General features: G+C 49.9%; 1 protein-coding gene across 1 annotated transcript in view; it reads right to left on the bottom strand.

Moving 5' to 3' along the window:
* LOC122547798 (dynein regulatory complex subunit 11-like) overlaps positions 1–22138 on the bottom strand; it is a 347516-nt gene that overhangs the window by 91853 nt on the left and 233525 nt on the right. The window contains exons 5-6 of the mRNA XM_087985887.1: positions 6259–6322; positions 4720–4826 (exon numbers count right to left, since the gene is read on the bottom strand). Coding sequence (XP_087842013.1) covers positions 4720–4826; positions 6259–6322 — 171 coding nt within the window. The remainder of the gene's footprint in view (positions 1–4719; positions 4827–6258; positions 6323–22138) is intronic.

Genomic DNA, 22138 nt, shown 5'->3' on the forward strand with positions numbered 1-22138 from the left:
AGTGTGGCCTGTGCCCAGAGATTGAGGCCTGCGCTCGGACAGTGAGGCCTGCGCTCGGACGGGAAGGTCTGCGCTCGGACAGTGTGGCCTGCACTCAGACAGTGAGAACTGCGCTCATACAGTGAGGCCTGTGCTCGGACAGTGGGACCTGTGCCTGGACAGTGAGGTCTGCGCTTGGACAGTGAGGCCTGTGCTCGGACAGTGAGGCCTGTGCTCGGATAGAGAGGCCTGTGTCAGAACAGTGAGGTCTGCGCTCGGACAGTGTGGCCTGTGCTCTGACAGTGAGGCCTCTTCTCGGACAGTGAGGCCTGTGTCCAGAGATTGAGGCCTGTGCTCGGACAGCGAAGCCTGTGCTCGGACAGTGAGGCCTGTATCCAAACAGTGAGGCCTATGCCCGGACAGTGAGGCCTGTGCTCAGACAGTGAGGCCTGTATCCAGACAGTGAGGCCTGTGCTCGGACAGCGAGGCCTGTGCTCGGACAGTGAGGCCTGTGTCCAGACACTGAGGCCTGTGCTCGGACAGTGAGGCCTGTGCTCGGACAGTGAGGCCTGCGCTCGGACAGTGAGGCCTGCGCTCGGACAGTGAGGCCTGTGTGCAGAGAGTGAGGCCTGTGCTCAGACAGCGAGGCCTGTGCTCGGACAGTGAGGCCTGTGTCCAAACAGTGAGGCCTGTGCTCGGACAGTGAGGCCTGCGCTCAGACAGTGAGGCCTGCGCTCAGACAGTGAGGCCTGCGCTCAGACAGTGTGGCCTGCAATCAGACAGTGAGGCCTGCGCTCAGACAGTGAGGCCTGCGCTCAGACAGTGAGGCCTGCGCTCGGACAGTGAGGCCTGCGCTCGGACAGTGAGGCCTGTGCTCAGACAGTGAGGCTTGTGCTCGGATAGTGAGGCATGTACTTGGACAGTGAGGCCTGTGCTCGGATAGAGAGGCCTGTGTCCGGACAGTGAGGCCTGCGCTCGGACAGTGTGGCCTGCACTCAGACAGTGAGAACTGCGCTCATACAGTGAGGCCTGTGCTCGGACAGGGAGGCCTGCGCTCGGACAGGGAGGCCTGTGCCCAGAGATTGAGGCCTGTGCTCAGACAGTGAGGCCTGTGCTTGGACAGTGCGGCCTGCGCTCAGACAGTGTGGCCTGTGCCCAGAGATTGAGGCCTGTGCTCGGACAGTGAGGCCTGCGCTGGAAAGTGTGGCCTGTGCCCAGAGATTGAGGCCTGCGCTCGGACAGTGAGGCCTGCGCTCGGACGGGGAGGTCTGCGCTCGGACAGTGTGGCCTGCACTCAGACAGTGAGAACTGCGCTCATACAGTGAGGCCTGTGCTCGGACAGTGGGACCTGTGCCTGGACAGTGAGGTCTGCGCTTGGACAGTGAGGCCTGTGCTTAGACAGTGAGGCCTGTGCTCGGACAGTGAGGCCTGTGCTCGGATAGAGAGGCCTGTGTCCGGACAGTGAGGTCTGCGCTCGGACAGTGTGGCCTGTGCTCTGACAGTGAGGCCTGTGCTTGGACAGTGCGGCCTGTGCCCAGAGATTGAGGCCTGTGCTTGGACAGTGAGGCCTGTGCTCGGACAGTGAGGCCTGCGCTCAGACAGTGACGCCTGCGCTCAGACAGTGTGGCCTGCGCTCGGACAGTGTGGCCTGCGCTCGGACAGTGAGGCCTGTGCTTGGATAGTGAGGCCTGTGTTCAGACAGTGAGGTTTGTGCTCGGATAGTGAGGCATGTACTTGGACAGTGAGGCCTGTGCTAGGACAGTGAGGCCTGTGCCCGGACAGTATGGCCTGTGCTCAGACAGTGAGGCCTGTGCTCAGACAGTGAGGCCTGCGCTCAGACAGTGTGGCCTGTGCCCAGAGAGTGAGGCCTGTGCCCAGAGAGTGAGGCCTGTGCTCGGACCGTGAGGCCTGTGATCGGACAGTGAGGCCTGCGCTCGGACAGTGAGGCCTGTGCTCGAACACTGAGGCCTGTGCTCGGACAGTATGGTCTGGGCTCAGACAGTGAGGCCTGTGCTCGGACAGTGAGGCCTGCGCTCGGACAGTGAGGCCTGTGCTCGAACACTGAGGCCAATGCTCGGACAGTATGGTCTGGGCTCAGACAGTGAGGCCTGTGCTAGGACAGTGAGGCCTGTGCTAGGACAGTGAGGCCTGTGCACGGACGGTGAGGCCTGTGCACGGACGGTGAGGCCTGTGCACAGACGGTGAGGCCTGTGCTCGGACAGTGAAGCCTGTGCTCAGACAGTGAGGCCTGTGTTCGGACATTGAGGCTTGCACTTAGACATTGAGGCCTGTGCTAGGACACTGAGTCCTGTGCCCGGACAGTGAGGCCTGTGCCCGGACAGTGAGGCCTGTGCCCAGAGATTGAGGCCTGTGCTCGGACAGTGAGGCCTGTGCTCGGACAGGGAGGCTAGTGCTCGGACAGTGAGGCCTATGCTCGGATAGAGAGGCCTGTGTCCGGACAGTGAGGCCTGCGCTCGGACAGTGTGGCCTGCGCTCAGACAGTGAGGCATGTGCCCAGAGATTGAGGCCTGTGCTCGGACAGTGAGGCCTCTGCTCGGACAGGGAGGCTAGTGCTCGGACAGTGAGGCCTGTGCTCGGACTGGGAGGCCTGCGCTCGGACAGTGTGGCCTGTGCTCAGACAGTGAGGCCTGTGCTCATACAGTGAGGCCTGTGCTCGGACAGTGAGGCCTGTGCTCGGATAGTGAGGCCTGTGCTGAGACAGTAAGGCCTGTGCCTGGACAGTGAGGTCTGCGCTTGGACAATGAGGCCTGTGCTCAGACAGTGAGGCCTGTGCTCGGACAGTGAGGCCTGTGCTCGGATGGAGAAGCCTGTGTCCGGACAGTGTGGCCTGCGTTCGGACAGTGTGGCCTGCGCTCAGACAGTGTGGCCTGTGCTCAGACAGTGTGGCCTGTGCTCAGACAGTGAGGCCTGTGCTCGGACAGTGAGGCCTGCGCTCAGACAGTGAGGCCTGCGCTCAGACAGTGTGGCCTGCGCTCAGACAGTGAGGCCTGCGCTCAGACAGTGAGGCCTGCGCTCAGACAGTGAGGCCTGCGCTCATACAGTGAGGTCTGCGCTCGGACAGTGAGGCCTGTGCTCGGACAGTGAGGCCTGTGCTCGGACAGTGAGGCCTGTGCTCAGACAGTGAGGCTTGTGCTCGGACAGTGAGGCCTGTGCTCAGACAGTGAGGCTTGTGCTCGGATAGTGAGGCATGTACTTTGACAGTGAGGCCTGTGCTCAGACAGTGAAGCCTGTGCCTGGACAGTGAAGTCTGCGCTCGGATTGTGTGGCTTGTGCTCTGACAGTGAGGCCTGTGCTTGGACAGTGCGGCCTGCGCTCAGACAGTGTGGCTTGTGCCCAGAGATTGAGGCCTGTGCTCGGACAGTGAGGCCTGTGCTCGGACAGTGAGGCCTGTGCTCGGACAGGGAGACCTGCACTCGGACAGGGAGGCCTGCGCTCGGACAGTGTGGCCTGTGCTCAGACAGTGAGGCCTGTGCTCAGACAGTGTGGCCTGTGCTCAGACAGTGAGGCCTGTGCTCGGACAGTGAGGCCTGCGCTCAGACAGTGAGGCCTGCGCTCAGACAGTGTGGCCTGCGCTCAGACAGTGAGGCCTGCGCTCAGACAGTGAGGCCTGCGCTCAGACAGTGAGGCCTGCGCTCATACAGTGAGGTCTGCGCTCGGACAGTGAGGCCTGTGCTCGGACAGTGAGGCCTGTGCTCGGACAGTGAGGCCTGTGCTCAGACAGTGAGGCTTGTGCTCGGACAGTGAGGCCTGTGCTCAGACAGTGAGGCTTGTGCTCGGATAGTGAGGCATGTACTTTGACAGTGAGGCCTGTGCGAGGACAGTGTGGCCTGTGCTCAGACAGTGAGGCCTGTGCTCAGACAGTGAGGCCTGCGCTCAGACAGTGTGGCCTGTGCCCAGACAGTGAGGCCTGTGCCCAGAGAGTGAGGCCTGTTCCCAGAGAGTGAGGCCTGTGCTTAGACAGTGAGGCCTGCGCTCGGACAGTGAGGCCTGTCTCGGATAGAGAGGTCTGTGCTCAGACAGTGAGGCCTGTTCTCGGACAGTGAGGCCTGTGCCTGGACAGTGTGGCCTGTGCCCGGACAGTGTGGCCTGTGCTCAGACAGTGAGGCCTGTGCTCAGACAGTGAGGCCTGCGCTCAGACAGTGTGGCCTGTGCCCAGAGAGTGAGGCCTGTGCCCAGAGAGTGAGGTCTGTGCTCAGACAGTGAGGCCTGTGCTCGGACAGTGAGGCCTGTGCTCGGACAGTGAGGCCTGTGCTCGGATAGTGAGGCCTGTGCTCAGACAGTGAAGCCTGTGCCTGGACAGTGAAGTCTGCGCTCGGATTGTGTGGCTTGTGCTCTGACAGTGAGGCCTGTGCTTGGACAGTGCGGCCTGCGCTCAGACAGTGTGGCTTGTGCCCAGAGATTGAGGCCTGTGCTCGGACAGTGAGGCCTGTGCTCGGACAGTGAGGCCTGTGCTCGGACAGGGAGACCTGCACTCGGACAGGGAGGCCTGCGCTCGGACAGTGTGGCCTGTGCTCAGACAGTGAGGCCTGTGCTCAGACAGTGTGGCCTGTGCTCAGACAGTGAGGCCTGTGCTCGGACAGTGCGGCCTGCGCTCAGACGGTGTGGCCTGTGCCCAGAGATTGAGGCCTGTGCTCGGACAGTGAGGCCTGTGCTCGGACAGTGAGGCCTGTGCCCCTACACTGAAACCTGTGCTTGGCCAGTGCTGTTTGAGAGTCTCACCTGAAGTCGAATCTCTTTCTCCACCTCCTTCCTCTTTTCCTCCTTCTCCAGTTCCACATCATGTTTCTGACGGTGGTTGGTGGATTCATCACGTTCCCTCCACACGTCTGTCAGAAAAACACACAATTTAACCTGCATCAACAGCCCGCCATTGTCACTGACACATCACATAAAGCAACCCTTCACTCCCCTTTCAGGTCAGACTGACTCCAGAACATTCTTACAAAAGATTCCACTCTCCCCCTGACTCTGACAACATACTCCCTACACCCCAACAACCAATAAGACAGGACATCACCAGCATCAGTACTCAGTGTGAGCACACTGACAGACTCACTACAGACACACTGACCATCTCACTACAGTCACACACAGACACACACACCCACACACACACAGACACACCCTCCCACACACACACAGACAAACCCACCCACCCACAGACACCCACACACACAGACACACACACACACAGACAGACACAGACAGAGACACACACACAGACACACACACAGACACACACACACACACACAGACAGACACACAGACACACACAGACACACAGACACACACAGACAGACACACAGACACACACACACACAGACACACACACACAGCCACACAGACACACAGACACACACAGATGGACACACACAGAGACACACACACAGACACACATTCACACAGACACACATTCACACAGACACAGACACACACACAGACACACAGACACACGCACACAGACAGACATACACAGAGACACACATACACAGACACACACACAGACACACACTCACACACAGACAGACACACACAGAGACATACACACAGACACACACACACAGACACACTCACACAGACACAGACACACACACAGACACACACACACACAGACACACATTCACACAGACACAGACTCACACACACACACACCCACACAGACACACACACAGACACACATTCACACAGACACACCCACACACACATAGACACACACACACACAGACACACAGATACACACACACACACAGACACACACACTCACACACAGACACACCCACACACACATAGACACACACACACACACACACAGATACACACACACAGACACACACACACACACAGACACACACACTCACACACAGACACACACACACAGACACACACACACACACAGACACACACACTCACACACACACACAGACACACACACACAGACACACAGATACACACACACAAACACACAGATACACACACACACACAGACACACACACACAGACACACACACACAGACACACACACACAGACACACACACACAGACAGACACACACACTCACACACAGACACACAGATACACACACACAGACACACAGACACACACACAGACATACATATTCACACACAGACACACACACAGACACACACACATACACACACAGACACACACACACACAGACACACACACACACAGACACACACACACAGACACACACACACACAGACACACACACATACAATCTCACTCTGAGTTCCTTGCCTGTATAGATCTTGTTGCCCTCGATGATTTCTGGTAAGAAGTAGGAAAATCCCTCAGGTTTCGGCTGGAGTCAGAGACAGGAAGAGAACCATAAACATTAACATTTCCACAATCGCAATTCCTCTCTTGTCCAAACCATGCAGGCCAATGTGCACTTGTCCATGTTATACTCTGTGCTCACCCTGGAGTATGGTGTGCTGAGTCTTACAGATGCAGCACAGTGTATTGATGCCTGTCATATACAGCGTGCTGTCCTGTACGTGAGACACCATTACCATGGTGGACCCAATCCCTGGTGTACTCTCCCACCTACCACACTGCAACCTTTCCTCATGCTCCAACAACTAATGTTCCCAATTTGGTTTCTAGCAATGACTGTCCAGGTGAATTAAAGACAAAACATTGATTTTTGTTTATTTTTGGGACTATTCAAATTCTGTACAATACAATGAAATTAATTATTTAAAGTGATTTAAAGACAAAGTGTACAAGGACAGATCATTAATAAGCAGCCGGCTGTTGGGTCCTGGATGGTGTTGAGCTTCTTGAGTGTTGTTGGGGCTGCCCCTGTCCAGGCCAGTGGGGAGTATTCCCTCACCCTCCTGACTTGTGCCTTGTAGATGGTGGACAGGCTTTGGGGAGTCAGGAGGGGAGTTAGTATTCCTAGTCTCTGACCTGCTCTTGTAGCCGCTGTGTTTATGTGATGTGTCCATTAAGATTCCGGTCAATGGTTATCTCCAGGATGTTGATAGTGGGGGATTCAGTGATGGTAACACCATTGAATGTCATGGGGCGGTAGTTAGATTGTCCCTTATTGGTGATGGTTATTGCCTGGCATTGTCTGGCAAACGTTACTTGTCACTTGTCAACCCAAGCCTGAATATTGTCCAGATGTTGTTGCATTTAGGTATGGACTGCTTCAGTGTCTGAGGAGTTGCGAATGGTGCTCAACATTGTGCCATCATTGGCGACTATCTCCAGTTCCGACTTTAAGATGGAGGGAAGGTCACTGACGAAGCAGCTGAAGATGTTTGGTTCAGTCGATAAAGTACAGTGTACTGTCCTGTGGTGTACAGTGTAATGTCCTGTGGTGTACAGTATACTGTCCTGTGGTGTACAGTGTATTGTCCTGTGGTGTACAGTGTAATATCCTGTGGTGTGCAGTGTATTGTCCTGTGGTGTACAGTGTAATATCCTGTGGTGTGCAGTGTATTGTCCTGTGGTGTACAGTATACTGTCCTGTGGTGTACAGTGTATTGTCCTGTGGTGTACAGTGTAATATCCTGTGGTGTACAGTGTATTGTCCTGTGGTGTACAGTATACTGTCCTGTGGTGTACAGTGTATTGTCCTGTGGTGTACAGTGTAATATCCTGTGGTGTGCAGTGTAATGTCCTGTGGTGTACAGTGTAATGTCCTGTGGTGTACAGTATACTGTCCTGTGGTGTACAGTGTAATGTCCTGTGGTGTACAGTGTATTGTCCTGTGGTGTACAGTGTACTGTCCTGTGGTGTACAGTGTATTGTCCTGTGGTGTACAGTGTACTGTCCTGTGGAGTACAGTGTAATATCCTGTGGTGTGCAGTGTATTGTCCTGTGGTGTACAGTGTAATGTCCTGTGGTGTACAGTGTAATGTCCTGTGGTGTACAGTGTATTGTCCTGTGGTGTACAGTGTAATATCCAGTGGTGTACAGTATACTGTCCAGTGGTGTACAGTGTATTGTCCTGTGGTATACAGTGTACTGTCCTGTGATGTGCAGTGCAATGTCCTGTGGTGTACAGTGTAATATCCTGTGGTGTACTGTGTAATATCCTGTGGGGTACAGTGTATTGTCCTGTGGTGTGCAGTGTACTGTCCTGTGGTGTACAGCGTATTGTCCTGTGGTGTACAGTGTACTGTCCTGTGGTGTGCAGTGTATTGTCCTGTGGTGTACAGTGTAATGTCCTGTGGTGAACAGTGTATTGTCCTGTGGTGTGCAGTGCAATGTCCTGTGGTGTACAGTGTATTGTCCTGTGGTGTGCAGTGTACTGTCCTGTGGTGTACAGTGTATTGTCCTGTGGAGTGCAGTGTACTGTCCTGTGGTGTACAGTGTAATGTCCTGTGGAGTGCAGTGTAATGTCCTGTGGAGTGCAGTGTATTGTCCTGTGGTGTACAGTGTACAGTCTTGTGGTGTGCAGTGTAATGTCCTGTGGTGTACAGTATAATGTCCTGTGGAGTGCAGTGTACTGTCCTGTGGTGTACAGTGTAATATCCTGTGGAGTGCAGTGTATTGTCCTCTGGAGTGCAGTGTATTGGCCTGTGGTGAACAGTGTACAGTCTTGTGGTGTGCAGTGTAATGTCCTGTGGTGTACAGTGTATTGTCCTGTGGTGTACAGTGTACTGTCCTGTGCTGTACAGTGTGTTGTCCTGTGGTGTACAGTGTAATGTCCTGTGGTGTACAGTGTATTTTCCTGTGGTGTACAGTGTATTATCCTGTGGTGTGCAGTGTATTGTCCTGTGGTGTACAGTGTAATATTCTGTGGTGTGCAGTGTAATGTCTTGTGGTGTACAGTGTATTGTCCTGTGGTGTGCAGTGTATTGGCCTGTGGTGTGCAGTGTATTGTCCTGTGGTGTGCAGTGTACTGTCCTATAATGTACAGTGTAATGTCCTGTGGTGTGCAGTGTATTGTCCTGTGGTGTGCAGTGTAATATTCTGTGGTGTGCAGTGTAATGTCTTGTGGTGTACAGTGTATTGTCCTGTGGTGTGCAGTGTATTGGCCTGTGGTGTGCAGTGTATTGTCCTGTGGTGTGCAGTGTACTGTCCTGTAATGTACAGTGTATTGTCCTGTGGTGTGCAGTGTACTGTCCTGTGGTGTGCAGTGTACTGTCCTGTGGTGTACAGTGTATTGTCCTGTGGTGTGCAGTGTATTGTCCTGTGGTGTACAGTGTAATATCCTGTGGTGTACAGTGTATTGTCCTGTGGTGTGCAGTGTACTGTCCTGTGGTGTACAGTGTATTGTCCTGTGGAGTGCAGTGTACTGTCCTGTGGTGTACAGTGTAATGTCCTGTGGAGTGCAGTGTAATGTCCTGTGGAGTGCAGTGTATTGTCCTGTGGTGTACAGTGTACAGTCTTGTGGTGTGCAGTGTAATGTCCTGTGGTGTACAGTATAATGTCCTGTGGAGTGCAGTGTACTGTCCTGTGGTGTACAGTCTAATATCCTGTGGAGTGCAGTGTATTGTCCTCTGGAGTGCAGTGTATTGTCCTGTGGTGAACAGTGTACAGTCTTGTGGTGTGCAGTGTAATGTCCTGTGGTGTACAGTGTATTGTCTTGTGGTGTACAGTGTACTGTCCTGTGCTGTACAGTGTGTTGTCCTGTGGTGTACAGTGTAATGTCCTGTGGTGTACAGTGTATTTTCCTGTGGTGTACAGTGTATTATCCTGTGGTGTGCAGTGTATTGTCCTGTGGTGTACAGTGTAATATTCTGTGGTGTGCAGTGTAATGTCTTGTGGTGTACAGTGTATTGTCCTGTGGTGTGCAGTGTATTGGCCTGTGGTGTGCAGTGTATTGTCCTGTGGTGTGCAGTGTACTGTCCTGTAATGTACAGTGTATTGTCCTGTGGTGTGCAGTGTATTGTCCTGTGGTGTGCAGTGTAATATTCTGTGGTGTGCAGTGTAATATCCTGTGGTGTACAGTGTATTGTCCTGTGCTGTACAGTGTAATATCCTGTGGTGCGCAGTGTAATGTCCTGTGGTGTACAGTGTAATGTCCTGTGGAGTGCAGTGTAATGTCCTGTGGAGTGCAGTGTATTGTCCTGTGGTGTACAGTGTACAGTCTTGTGGTGTGCAGTGTAATGTCCTGTGGTGTACAGTATAATGTCCTGTGGAGTGCAGTGTACTGTCCTGTGGTGTACAGTCTAATATCCTGTGGTGTGCAGTGTACTGTCCCGTGCTGTACAGTGTATTGTCCTGTGGTGTACAGTGTAATGTCCTGTGGTGTACAGTGGATTTTCCTGTGGTGTACAGTGTATTATCCTGTGGTGTGCAGTGTATTGTCCTGTGGTGTACAGTGTAATATCCTGTGGTGTGCAGTGTAATGTCTTGTGGTGTACAGTGTATTTTCCTGTGGTGTACAGTGTATTATCCTGTGGTGTGCAGTGTATTGTCCTGTGGTGTACAGTGTAATATTCTGTGGTGTGCAGTGTAATGTCTTGTGGTGTACAGTGTATTGTCCTGTGGTGTGCAGTGTATTGGCCTGTGGTGTGCAGTGTATTGTCCTGTGGTGTGCAGTGTACTGTCCTGTAATGTACAGTGTAATGTCCTGTGGTGTGCAGTGTATTGTCCTGTGGTGTGCAGTGTAATATTCTGTGGTGTGCAGTGTAATATCCTGTGGTGTACAGTGTATTGTCCTGTGCTGTACAGTGTAATATCCTGTGGTGCGCAGTGTAATGTCCTGTGGTGTACACTGTATTGTCCTGTGGTGTACAGTGTATTGTCCTGTGGTGTACAGTGTACTGTCCTGTGGTGTGCAGTGTAATGTCCTGTGCTGTACATTGTACTGTCCTGTGGAATGCAGTGTAATGTCCTGTGGTGTACAGTGTATTGTCCTGTGGTGTACAGTGTACATTCCTGTGGTGTACAGTGTAATGTCCTGAGGAGTGCAGTGTAATTTCCTGGAGTGTGCAGTGTATTGTCCTGTGGTGTAAAGTGTACAGTCTTGTGGTGTGCAGTGTAATGTCCTGTGGTGTACAGTGTATTGCCCTGTGGTGTACAGTGTATTGTCCTGTGGAGTGCAGTGTATTGTCTTGTGGTGTACAGTGTATTGTCCTGTGGAGTGCAGTGTATTGTCCTGTGGTGTACAGTGTACTGTCCTGTGCTGTACAGTGTATTGTCCTGTGGTGTACAGTGTATTGTCCTGTGGTGTACAGTGTACTGTCCTGTGCTGTACAGTGTATTGTCCTGTGGTGTGCAGTGTACTGTCCTGTGGTATAGAGTGAAATGTCCTATGAAATGCAGTGTATTGTCCTGTGCTGTACAGTGTTATGTCCTGTGGAGTACAGTGTAATGTTCTGTGGTGTACAGTGTATTGTCCTGTGGTGTACAGTGTAATGTCCTGTGGAGTGCAGTGTATTGTCCTGTGGTGTACAGTGTAATATCCTGTGGTGTACAGTGTAATGTCCTGTGGTGTACAGTGTATTGTCCTGTGGTGTGCAGTGTATTGTCCTGTGGTGTACAGTGTACTGTCCTGTGGTGTACAGTGTAATGTCCTGTGGTGTGCAGTGTACTGTCCCGTGCTGTACAGTGTATTGTCCTGTGGTGTACAGTGTAATGTCCTGTGGTGTACAGTGGATTTTCCTGTGGTGTACAGTGTATTATCCTGTGGTGTGCAGTGTATTGTCCTGTGGTGTACAGTGTAATATCCTGTGGTGTACAGTGTACTGTCCTGTGCTGTACAGTGTATTGTCCTGTGGTGTGCAGTGTATTGTCCTGTGGTATAGAGTGAAATGTCCTATGAAATGCAGTGTATTGTCCTGTGGTGTACAGTGTTATGTCCTGTGGAGTACAGTGTAATGTTCTGTGGTGTACAGTGTATTGTCCTGTGGTGTACAGTGTAATGTCCTATGAAATGCAGTGTATTGTCCTGTGCTGTACAGTGTTATGTCCTGTGGAGTACAGTGTAATGTTCTGTGGTGTACAGTGTTATGTCCTGTGCAGTACAGTGTAATGTTCTGTGGTGTACAGTGTATTGTCCTGTGGTGTACAGTGTAATGTCCTGTGGAGTGCAGTGTATTGTCCTGTGGTGTACAGTGTAATATCCTGTGGTGTACAGTGTAATGTCCTGTGGTGTACAGTGTATTGTCCTGTGGTGTGCAGTGTATTGTCCTGTGGTGTACAGTGTACTGTCCTGTGGTGTACAGTGTAATGTCCTGTGGTGTGCAGTGTACTGTCCCGTGCTGTACAGTGTATTGTCCTGTGGTGTACAGTGTAATGTCCTGTGGTGTACAGTGGATTTTCCTTTGGTGTACAGTGTATTATCCTGTGGTGTGCAGTGTATTGTCCTGTGGTGTACAGTGTAATATCCTGTGGTGTGCAGTGTAATGTCTTGTGGTGTACAGTGTATTGTCCTGTGGTGTGCAGTGTACTGTCCTGTAATGTACAGTGTAATGTCCTGTGGTGTGCAGTGTATTGTCCTGTGGTGTGCAGTGTAATATTCTGTGGTGTGCAGTGTAATATCCTGTGGTGTACAGTGTATTGTCCTGTGGTGTACAGTGTAATATCCTGTGGTGCGCAGTGTAATGTCCTGTGGTGTACAGTGTATTGTCCTGTGGTGTACAGTGTACTGTCCTGTGGTGTGCAGTGTAATGTCCTGTGCTGTACATTGTACTGTCCTGTGGAATGCAGTGTAATGTCCTGTGGTGTACAGTGTATTGTCCTGTGGTGTACAGTGTACTTTCCTATGGTGTGCAGTGTAATGTCCTGTGGTGCACAGTGTAATGTCCTGTGGTGTGCAGTGTATTGTCCTGTGGTGTACAGTGAACAGTCTTGTGGTGTGCAGTGTAATGTCCTGTGGTGTACAGTGTATTGTCCTGTGGTGTACAGTGTAATGTCCTGTGGTGTACAGTGTATTGTCCTGTGGTGTGCAGTGTATTGTCCTGTGGTGTACAGTGTATTGTCCTGTGGAGTGCAGTGTATTGTCCTGTGGTGGACAGTGTAATGTCCTGTGGAGTGCAGTGTATTGTCCTGTGGTGTACAGTGTACTGTCCTGTGCTGTACAGTGTATTGTCCTGTGGTGTACAGTGTACTGTCCTGTGCTGTACAGTGTATTGTCCTGTGGTGTGCAGTGTACTGTCCTGTGGTGTACAGTGTATTGTCCTGTGGTGTGCAGTGTATTGTCCTGTGGTGTACAGTGTAATATCCTGTGGTGTACAGTGTATTGTCCTGTGGTGTGCAGTGTACTGTCCTGTGGTGTACAGTGTATTGTCCTGTGGAGTGCAGTGTACTGTCCTGTGGTGTACAGTGTAATGTCCTGTGGAGTGCAGTGTAATGTCCTGTGGAGTGCAGTGTATTGTCCTGTGGTGTACAGTGTACAGTCTTGTGGTGTGCAGTGTAATGTCCTGTGGTGTACAGTATAATGTCCTGTGGAGTGCAGTGTACTGTCCTGTGGTGTACAGTGTAATATCCTGTGGAGTGCAGTGTATTGTCCTCTGGAGTGCAGTGTATTGGCCTGTGGTGAACAGTGTACAGTCTTGTGGTGTGCAATGTAATGTCCTGTGGTGTACAGTGTATTGTCCTGTGGTGTACAGTGTACTGTCCTGTGCTGTACAGTGTGTTGTCCTGTGGTGTACAGTGTAATGTCCTGTGGTGTACAGTGTATTGTCCTGTGGTGTACAGTGTATTATCCTGTGGTGTGCAGTGTATTATCCTGTGGTGTACAGTGTAATATTCTGTGGTGTGCAGTGTAATGTCTTGTGGTGTACAGTGTATTGTCCTGTGGTGTGCAGTGTATTGGCCTGTGGTGTGCAGTGTATTGTCCTGTGGTGTGCAGTGTACTGTCCTATAATGTACAGTGTAATGTCCTGTGGTGTGCAGTGTATTGTCCTGTGGTGTGCAGTGTAATATTCTGTGGTGTGCAGTGTAATGTCTTGTGGTGTACAGTGTATTGTCCTGTGGTGTGCAGTGTATTGGCCTGTGGTGTGCAGTGTATTGTCCTGTGGTGTGCAGTGTACTGTCCTGTAATGTACAGTGTATTGTCCTGTGGTGTGCAGTGTACTGTCCTGTGGTGTGCAGTGTACTGTCCTGTGGTGTACAGTGTATTGTCCTGTGGTGTGCAGTGTATTGTCCTGTGGTGTACAGTGTAATATCCTGTGGTGTACAGTGTATTGTCCTGTGGTGTGCAGTGTACTGTCCTGTGGTGTACAGTGTATTGTCCTGTGGAGTGCAGTGTACTGTCCTGTGGTGTACAGTGTAATGTCCTGTGGAGTGCAGTGTAATGTCCTGTGGAGTGCAGTGTATTGTCCTGTGGTGTACAGTGTACAGTCTTGTGGTGTGCAGTGTAATGTCCTGTGGTGTACAGTATAATGTCCTGTGGAGTGCAGTGTACTGTCCTGTGGTGTACAGTCTAATATCCTGTGGAGTGCAGTGTATTGTCCTCTGGAGTGCAGTGTATTGTTCTGTGGTGAACAGTGTACAGTCTTGTGGTGTGCAGTGTAATGTCCTGTGGTGTACAGTGTATTGTCCTGTGGTGTACAGTGTACTGTCCTGTGCTGTACAGTGTGTTGTCCTGTGGTGTACAGTGTAATGTCCTGTGGTGTACAGTGTATTTTCCTGTGGTGTACAGTGTATTATCCTGTGGTGTGCAGTGTATTGTCCTGTGGTGTACAGTGTAATATTCTGTGGTGTGCAGTGTAATGTCTTGTGGTGTACAGTGTATTGTCCTGTGGTGTGCAGTGTATTGGCCTGTGGTGTGCAGTGTATTGTCCTGTGGTGTGCAGTGTACTGTCCTGTAATGTACAGTGTAATGTCCTGTGGTGTGCAGTGTATTGTCCTGTGGTGTGCAGTGTAATATTCTGTGGTGTGCAGTGTAATATCCTGTGGTGTACAGTGTATTGTCCTGTGCTGTACAGTGTAATATCCTGTGGTGCGCAGTGTAATGTCCTGTGCTGTACATTGTACTGTCCTGTGGAATGCAGTGTAATGTCCTGTGGTGTACAGTGTATTGTCCTGTGGTGTACAGTGTACATTCCTGTGGTGTACAGTGTAATGTCCTGAGGAGTGCAGTGTAATTTCCTGGAGTGTGCAGTGTATTGTCCTGTGGTGTAAAGTGTACAGTCTTGTGGTGTGCAGTGTAATGTCCTGTGGTGTACAGTGTATTGCCCTGTGGTGTACAGTGTATTGTCCTGTGGAGTACAGTGTATTGTCTTGTGGTGTACAGTGTATTGTCCTGTGGAGTGCAGTGTATTGTCCTGTGGTGTACAGTGTACTGTCCTGTGCTATACAGTGTATTGTCCTGTGGTGTACAGTGTATTGTCCTGTGGTGTACAGTGTACTGTCCTGTGCTGTACAGTGTATTGTCCTGTGGTGTGCAGTGTACTGTCCTGTGGTATAGAGTGAAATGTCCTATGAAATGCAGTGTATTGTCCTGTGCTGTACAGTGTTATGTCCTGTGGAGTACAGTGTAATGTTCTGTGGTGTACAGTGTATTGTCCTGTGGTGTACAGTGTAATGTCCTGTGGAGTGCAGTGTATTGTCCTGTGGTGTACAGTGTAATATCCTGTGGTGTACAGTGTAATGTCCTGTGGTGTACAGTGTATTGTCCTGTGGTGTGCAGTGTATTGTCCTGTGGTGTACAGTGTACTGTCCTGTGGTGTACAGTGTAATGTCCTGTGGTGTGCAGTGTACTGTCCCGTGCTGTACAGTGTATTGTCCTGTGGTGTACAGTGTAATGTCCTGTGGTGTACAGTGGATTTTCCTGTGGTGTACAGTGTATTATCCTGTGGTGTGCAGTGTATTGTCCTGTGGTGTACAGTGTAATATCCTGTGGTGTGCAGTGTAATGTCTTGTGGTGTACAGTGTATTGTCCTGTGGTGTGCAGTGTATTGTCCTGTGGTGTACAGTGTATTGTCCTGTGGTGTACAGTGTACTGTCCTGTGCTGTACAGTGTATTGTCCTGTGGTGTGCAGTGTACTGTCCTGTGGTATAGAGTGAAATGTCCTATGAAATGCAGTGTATTTTCCTGTGCTGTACAGTGTTATGTCCTGTGGAGTACAGTGTAATGTTCTGTGGTGTACAGTGTATTGTCCTGTGGTGTACAGTGTAATGTCCTATGAAATGCAGTGTATTGTCCTGTGCTGTACAGTGTTATGTCCTGTGGAGTACAGTGTAATATTCTGTGGTGTGCAGTGTAATGTCCTGTGCTGTACATTGTACTGTCCTGTGGAATGCAGTGTAATGTCCTGTGGTGTACAGTGTATTGTCCTGTGGTGTACAGTGTACATTCCTGTGGTGTACAGTGTAATGTCCTGAGGAGTGCAGTGTAATTTCCTGGAGTGTGCAGTGTATTGTCCTGTGGTGTAAAGTGTACAGTCTTGTGGTGTGCAGTGTAATGTCCTGTGGTGTACAGTGTATTGCCCTGTGGTGTACAGTGTATTGTCCTGTGGAGTGCAGTGTATTGTCTTGTGGTGTACAGTGTATTGTCCTGTGGAGTGCAGTGTATTGTCCTGTGGTGTACAGTGTACTGTCCTGTGCTGTACAGTGTATTGTCCTGTGGTGTACAGTGTATTGTCCTGTGGTGTACAGTGTACTGTCCTGTGCTGTACAGTGTATTGTCCTGTGGTGTGCAGTGTACTGTCCTGTGGTATAGAGTGAAATGTCCTATGAAATGCAGTGTATTGTCCTGTGCTGTACAGTGTTATGTCCTGTGGAGTACAGTGTAATGTTCTGTGGTGTACAGTGTATTGTCCTGTGGTGTACAGTGTAATGTCCTGTGGAGTGCAGTGTATTGTCCTGTGGTGTACAGTGTAATATCCTGTGGTGTACAGTGTAATGTCCTGTGGTGTACAGTGTATTGTCCTGTGGTGTGCAGTGTATTGTCCTGTGGTGTACAGTGTACTGTCCTGTGGTGTACAGTGTAATGTCCTGTGGTGTGCAGTGTACTGTCCCGTGCTGTACAGTGTATTGTCCTGTGGTGTACAGTGTAATGTCCTGTGGTGTACAGTGGATTTTCCTGTGGTGTACAGTGTATTATCCTGTGGTGTGCAGTGTATTGTCCTGTGGTGTACAGTGTAATATCCTGTGGTGTGCAGTGTAATGTCTTGTGGTGTACAGTGTATTGTCCTGTGGTGTGCAGTGTATTGTCCTGTGGTGTACAGTGTATTGTCCTGTGGTGTACAGTGTACTGTCCTGTGCTGTACAGTGTATTGTCCTGTGGTGTGCAGTGTACTGTCCTGTGGTATAGAGTGAAATGTCCTATGAAATGCAGTGTATTGTCCTGTGCTGTACAGTGTTATGTCCTGTGGAGTACAGTGTAATGTTCTGTGGTGTACAGTGTATTGTCCTGTGGTGTACAGTGTAATGTCCTATGAAATGCAGTGTATTGTCCTGTGCTGTACAGTGTTATGTCCTGTGGAGTACAGTGTAATGTTCTGTGGTGTACAGTGTTATGTCCTGTGGAGTACAGTGTAATGTTCTGTGGTGTACAGTGTATTGTCCTGTGGTGTACAGTGTAATGTCCTGTGGAGTGCAGTGTATTGTCCTGTGGTGTACAGTGTAATATCCTGTGGTGTACAGTGTAATGTCCTGTGGTGTACAGTGTATTGTCCTGTGGTGTGCAGTGTATTGTCCTGTGGTGTACAGTGTACTGTCCTGTGGTGTACAGTGTAATGTCCTGTGGTGTGCAGTGTACTGTCCCGTGCTGTACAGTGTATTGTCCTGTGGTGTACAGTGTAATGTCCTGTGGTGTACAGTGGATTTTCCTTTGGTGTACAGTGTATTATCCTGTGGTGTGCAGTGTATTGTCCTGTGGTGTACAGTGTAATATCCTGTGGTGTGCAGTGTAATGTCTTGTGGTGTACAGTGTATTGTCCTGTGGTGTGCAGTGTACTGTCCTGTAATGTACAGTGTAATGTCCTGTGGTGTGCAGTGTATTGTCCTGTGGTGTGCAGTGTAATATTCTGTGGTGTGCAGTGTAATATCCTGTGGTGTACAGTGTATTGTCCTGTGGTGTACAGTGTAATATCCTGTGGTGCGCAGTGTAATGTCCTGTGGTGTACAGTGTATTGTCCTGTGGTGTACAGTGTACTGTCCTGTGGTGTGCAGTGTAATGTCCTGTGCTGTACATTGTACTGTCCTGTGGAATGCAGTGTAATGTCCTGTGGTGTACAGTGTATTGTCCTGTGGTGTACAGTGTACTTTCCTATGGTGTGCAGTGTAATGTCCTGTGGTGCACAGTGTAATGTCCTGTGGTGTGCAGTGTATTGTCCTGTGGTGTACAGTGAACAGTCTTGTGGTGTGCAGTGTAATGTCCTGTGGTGTACAGTGTATTGTCCTGTGGTGTACAGTGTAATGTCCTGTGGTGTACAGTGTATTGTCCTGTGGTGTGCAGTGTATTGTCCTGTGGTGTACAGTGTATTGTCCTGTGGAGTGCAGTGTATTGTCCTGTGGTGTACAGTGTAATGTCCTGTGGAGTGCAGTGTATTGTCCTGTGGTGTACAGTGTACTGTCCTGTGCTGTACAGTGTATTGTCCTGTGGTGTACAGTGTACTGTCCTGTGCTGTACAGTGTATTGTCCTGTGGTGTGCAGTGTACTGTCCTGTGGTATAGAGTGCAATGTCCTATGAAATGCAGTGTATTGTCCTGTGCTGTACAGTGTAATGTCCTGTGGAGTGCAGTGTATTGTCCTGTGGTGTACAGTGTATTGTCCTGTGGTGTACAGTGTATTGCCCTGTGGTGTACAGTGTAATGTCCTGTGGTGTACAGTGTATTGTCCTGTGGTGAACAGTGTATTGTCCTGTGGAGTGCAGTGTATTGTCCTGTGGTGTACAGTGTACTGTCCTGTGCTGTACAGTGTATTGTCCTGTGGTGTACAGTGTATTGTCCTGTGGTGTACAGTGTACTGTCCTGTGCTGTACAGTGTATTGTCCTGTGGTGTGCAGTGTACTGTCCTGTGGTATAGAGTGAAATGTCCTATGAAATGCAGTGTATTGTCCTGTGCTGTACAGTGTTATGTCCTGTGGAGTACAGTGTAATGTTCTGTGGTGTACAGTGTATTGTCCTGTGGTGTACAGTGTAATGTCCTGTGGAGTGCAGTGTATTGTCCTGTGGTGTACAGTGTAATATCCTGTGGTGTACAGTGTAATGTCCTGTGGTGTACAGTGTATTGTCCTGTGGTGTGCAGTGTATTGTCCTGTGGTGTACAGTGTACTGTCCTGTGGTGTACAGTGTAATGTCCTGTGGTGTGCAGTGTACTGTCCCGTGCTGTACAGTGTATTGTCCTGTGGTGTACAGTATAATGTCCTGTGGTGTACAGTGGATTTTCCTGTGGTGTACAGTGTATTATCCTGTGGTGTGCAGTGTATTGTCCTGTGGTGTACAGTGTAATATCCTGTGGTGTGCAGTGTAATGTCTTGTGGTGTACAGTGTATTGTCCTGTGGTGTGCAGTGTATTGTCCTGTGGTGTGCAGTGTACTGTCCTGTAATGTACAGTGTAATGTCCTGTGGTGTGCAGTGTATTGTCCTGTGGTGTGCAGTGTAATATTCTGTGGTGTGCAGTGTAATATCCTGTGGTGTACAGTGTATTGTCCTGTGGTGTACAGTGTAATATCCTGTGGTGCGCAGTGTAATGTCCTGTGGTGTACAGTGTATTGCCCTGTGGTGTACAGTGTACTGTCCTGTGGTGTGCAGTGTAATGTCCTGTGCTGTACATTGTACTGTCCTGTGGAATGCAGTGTAATGTCCTGTGGTGTACAGTGTATTGTCCTGTGGTGTACAGTGTACATTCCTGTGGTGTACAGTGTAATGTCCTGAGGAGTGCAGTGTAATTTCCTGGAGTGTGCAGTGTATTATCCTGTGGTGTACAGTGTACAGTCTTGTGGTGTGCAGTGTCATGTCCTGTGGAGTACAGTGTATTGTCCTGTGGTGTACAGTGTATTGCCCTGTGGTGTACAGTGTATTGTCCTGTGGAGTGCAGTGTATTGTCTTGTGGTGTACAGTGTATTGTCCTGTGGAGTGCAGTGTACTGTCCTGTGGTGTACAGTGTACTGTCCTGTGCTGTACAGTGTATTGTCCTGTGGTGTACAGTGTATTGTCCTGTGGTGTACAGTGTACTGTCCTGTGCTGTACAGTGTATTGTCCTGTGGTGTGCAGTGTACTGTCCTGTGGTATAGAGTGAAATGTCCTATGAAATGCAATGTATTGTCCTGTGCTGTACAGTGTTATGTCCTGTGGAGTACAGTGTAATGTTCTGTGGTGTACAGTGTATTGTCCTGTGGTGTACAGTGTAATGTCCTGTGGAGTGCAGTGTATTGTCCTGTGGTGTACAGTGTAATATCCTGTGGTGTACAGTGTAATGTCCTGTGGTGTACAGTGTATTGTCCTGTGGTGTGCAGTGTATTGTCCTGTGGGTTACAGTGTACTGTCCTGTGGTGTACAGTGTAATGTCCTGTGGTGTGCAGTGTACTGTCCCGTGCTGTACAGTGTATTGTCCTGTGGTGTACAGTGTAATGTCCTGTGGTGTACAGTGGATTTTCCTGTGGTGTACAGTGTATTATCCTGTGGTGTGCAGTGTATTGTCCTGTGGTGTACAGTGTAATATCCTGTGGTGTGCACTGTAATGTCTTGTGGTGTACAGTGTATTGTCCTGTGGTGTGCAGTGTATTGTCCTGTGGTGTACAGTGTATTGTCCTGTGGTGTACAGTGTACTGTCCTGTGCTGTACAGTGTATTGTCCTGTGGTGTGCAGTGTACTGTCCTGTGGTATAGAGTGAAATGTCCTATGAAATGCAGTGTATTGTCCTGTGCTGTGCAGTGTTATGTCCTGTGTAGTACAGTGTAATGTTCTGTGGTGTACAGTGTATTGTCCTGTGGTGTACAGTGTAATGTCCTATGAAATGCAGTGTATTGTCCTGTGCTGTACAGTGTTATGTCCTGTGGAGTACAGTGTAATGTTCTGTGGTGTACAGTGTTATGTCCTGTGGAGTACAGTGTAATGTTCTGTGGTGTACAGTGTATTGTCCTGTGGTGTACAGTGTAATGTCCTGTGGAGTGCAGTGTATTGTCCTGTGGTGTACAGTGTAATATCCTGTGGTGTACAGTGTAATGTCCTGTGGTGTACAGTGTATTGTCCTGTGGTGTGCAGTGTATTGTCCTGTGGTGTACAGTGTACTGTCCTGTGGTGTACAGTGTAATGTCCTGTGGTGTGCAGTGTACTGTCCCGTGCTGTACAGTGTATTGTCCTGTGGTGTACAGTGTAATGTTCTGTGGTGTACAGTGTAATATCCTGTGGTGCGCAGTGTAATGTCCTGTGGTGTACAGTGTATTGTCCTGTGGTGTACAGTGTACTGTCCTGTGGTGTGCAGTGTAATGTCCTGTGCTGTACATTGTACTGTCCTGTGGAATGCAGTGTAATGTCCTGTGGTGTACAGTGTATTGTCCTGTGGTGTACAGTGTACTTTCCTATGGTGTGCAGTGTAATGTCCTGTGGTGCACAGTGTACAGTTTTGTGGTGTGCAGTGTAATGTCCTGTGGTGTACAGTGTATTGTCCTGTGGTGTACAGTGTAATGTTCTGTGGTGTACAGTGTATTGTCCTGTGGTGTGCAGTGTATTGTCCTGTGGTGTACAGTGTATTGTCCTGTGGAGTGCAGTGTATTGTCCTGTGGTGTACAGTGTAATGTCCTGTGGAGTGCAGTGTATTGTCCTGTGGTGTACAGTGTACTGTCCTGTGCTGTACAGTGTATTGTCCTGTGGTGTACAGTGTACTGTCCTGTGCTGTACAGTGTATTGTCCTGTGGTGTGCAGTGTAATATTCTGTGGTGTGCAGTGTAATATCCTGTGGTGTACAGTGTATTGTCCTGTGGTGTGCAGTGTAATATCCTGTGGTGTACAGTGTATTGTCCTGTGGTGTACAGTGTAATATCCTGTGGTGCGCAGTGTAATGTCCTGTGGTGTACAGTGTATTGTCCTGTGGTGTACAGTGTACTGTCCTGTGGTGTGCAGTGTAATGTCCTGTGCTGTACATTGTACTGTCCTGTGGAATGCAGTGTAATGTCCTGTGGTGCACAGTGTATTGTCCTGTGGTGTACAGTGTACTTTCCTATGGTGTGCAGTGTAATGTCCTGTGGTGCACAATGTAATGTCCTGTGGTGTGCAGTGTATTGTCCTGTGGTGTACAGTGTACAGTCTTGTGGTGTGC

The sequence above is a fragment of the Chiloscyllium plagiosum genome, unplaced genomic scaffold (assembly GCF_037043375.1).
Source record: "Chiloscyllium plagiosum isolate Xiang-an unplaced genomic scaffold, Cpla_swu_hap1 HiC_scaffold_4, whole genome shotgun sequence".
NCBI classification, from domain to species: Eukaryota; Metazoa; Chordata; class Chondrichthyes; order Orectolobiformes; family Hemiscylliidae; genus Chiloscyllium; species Chiloscyllium plagiosum.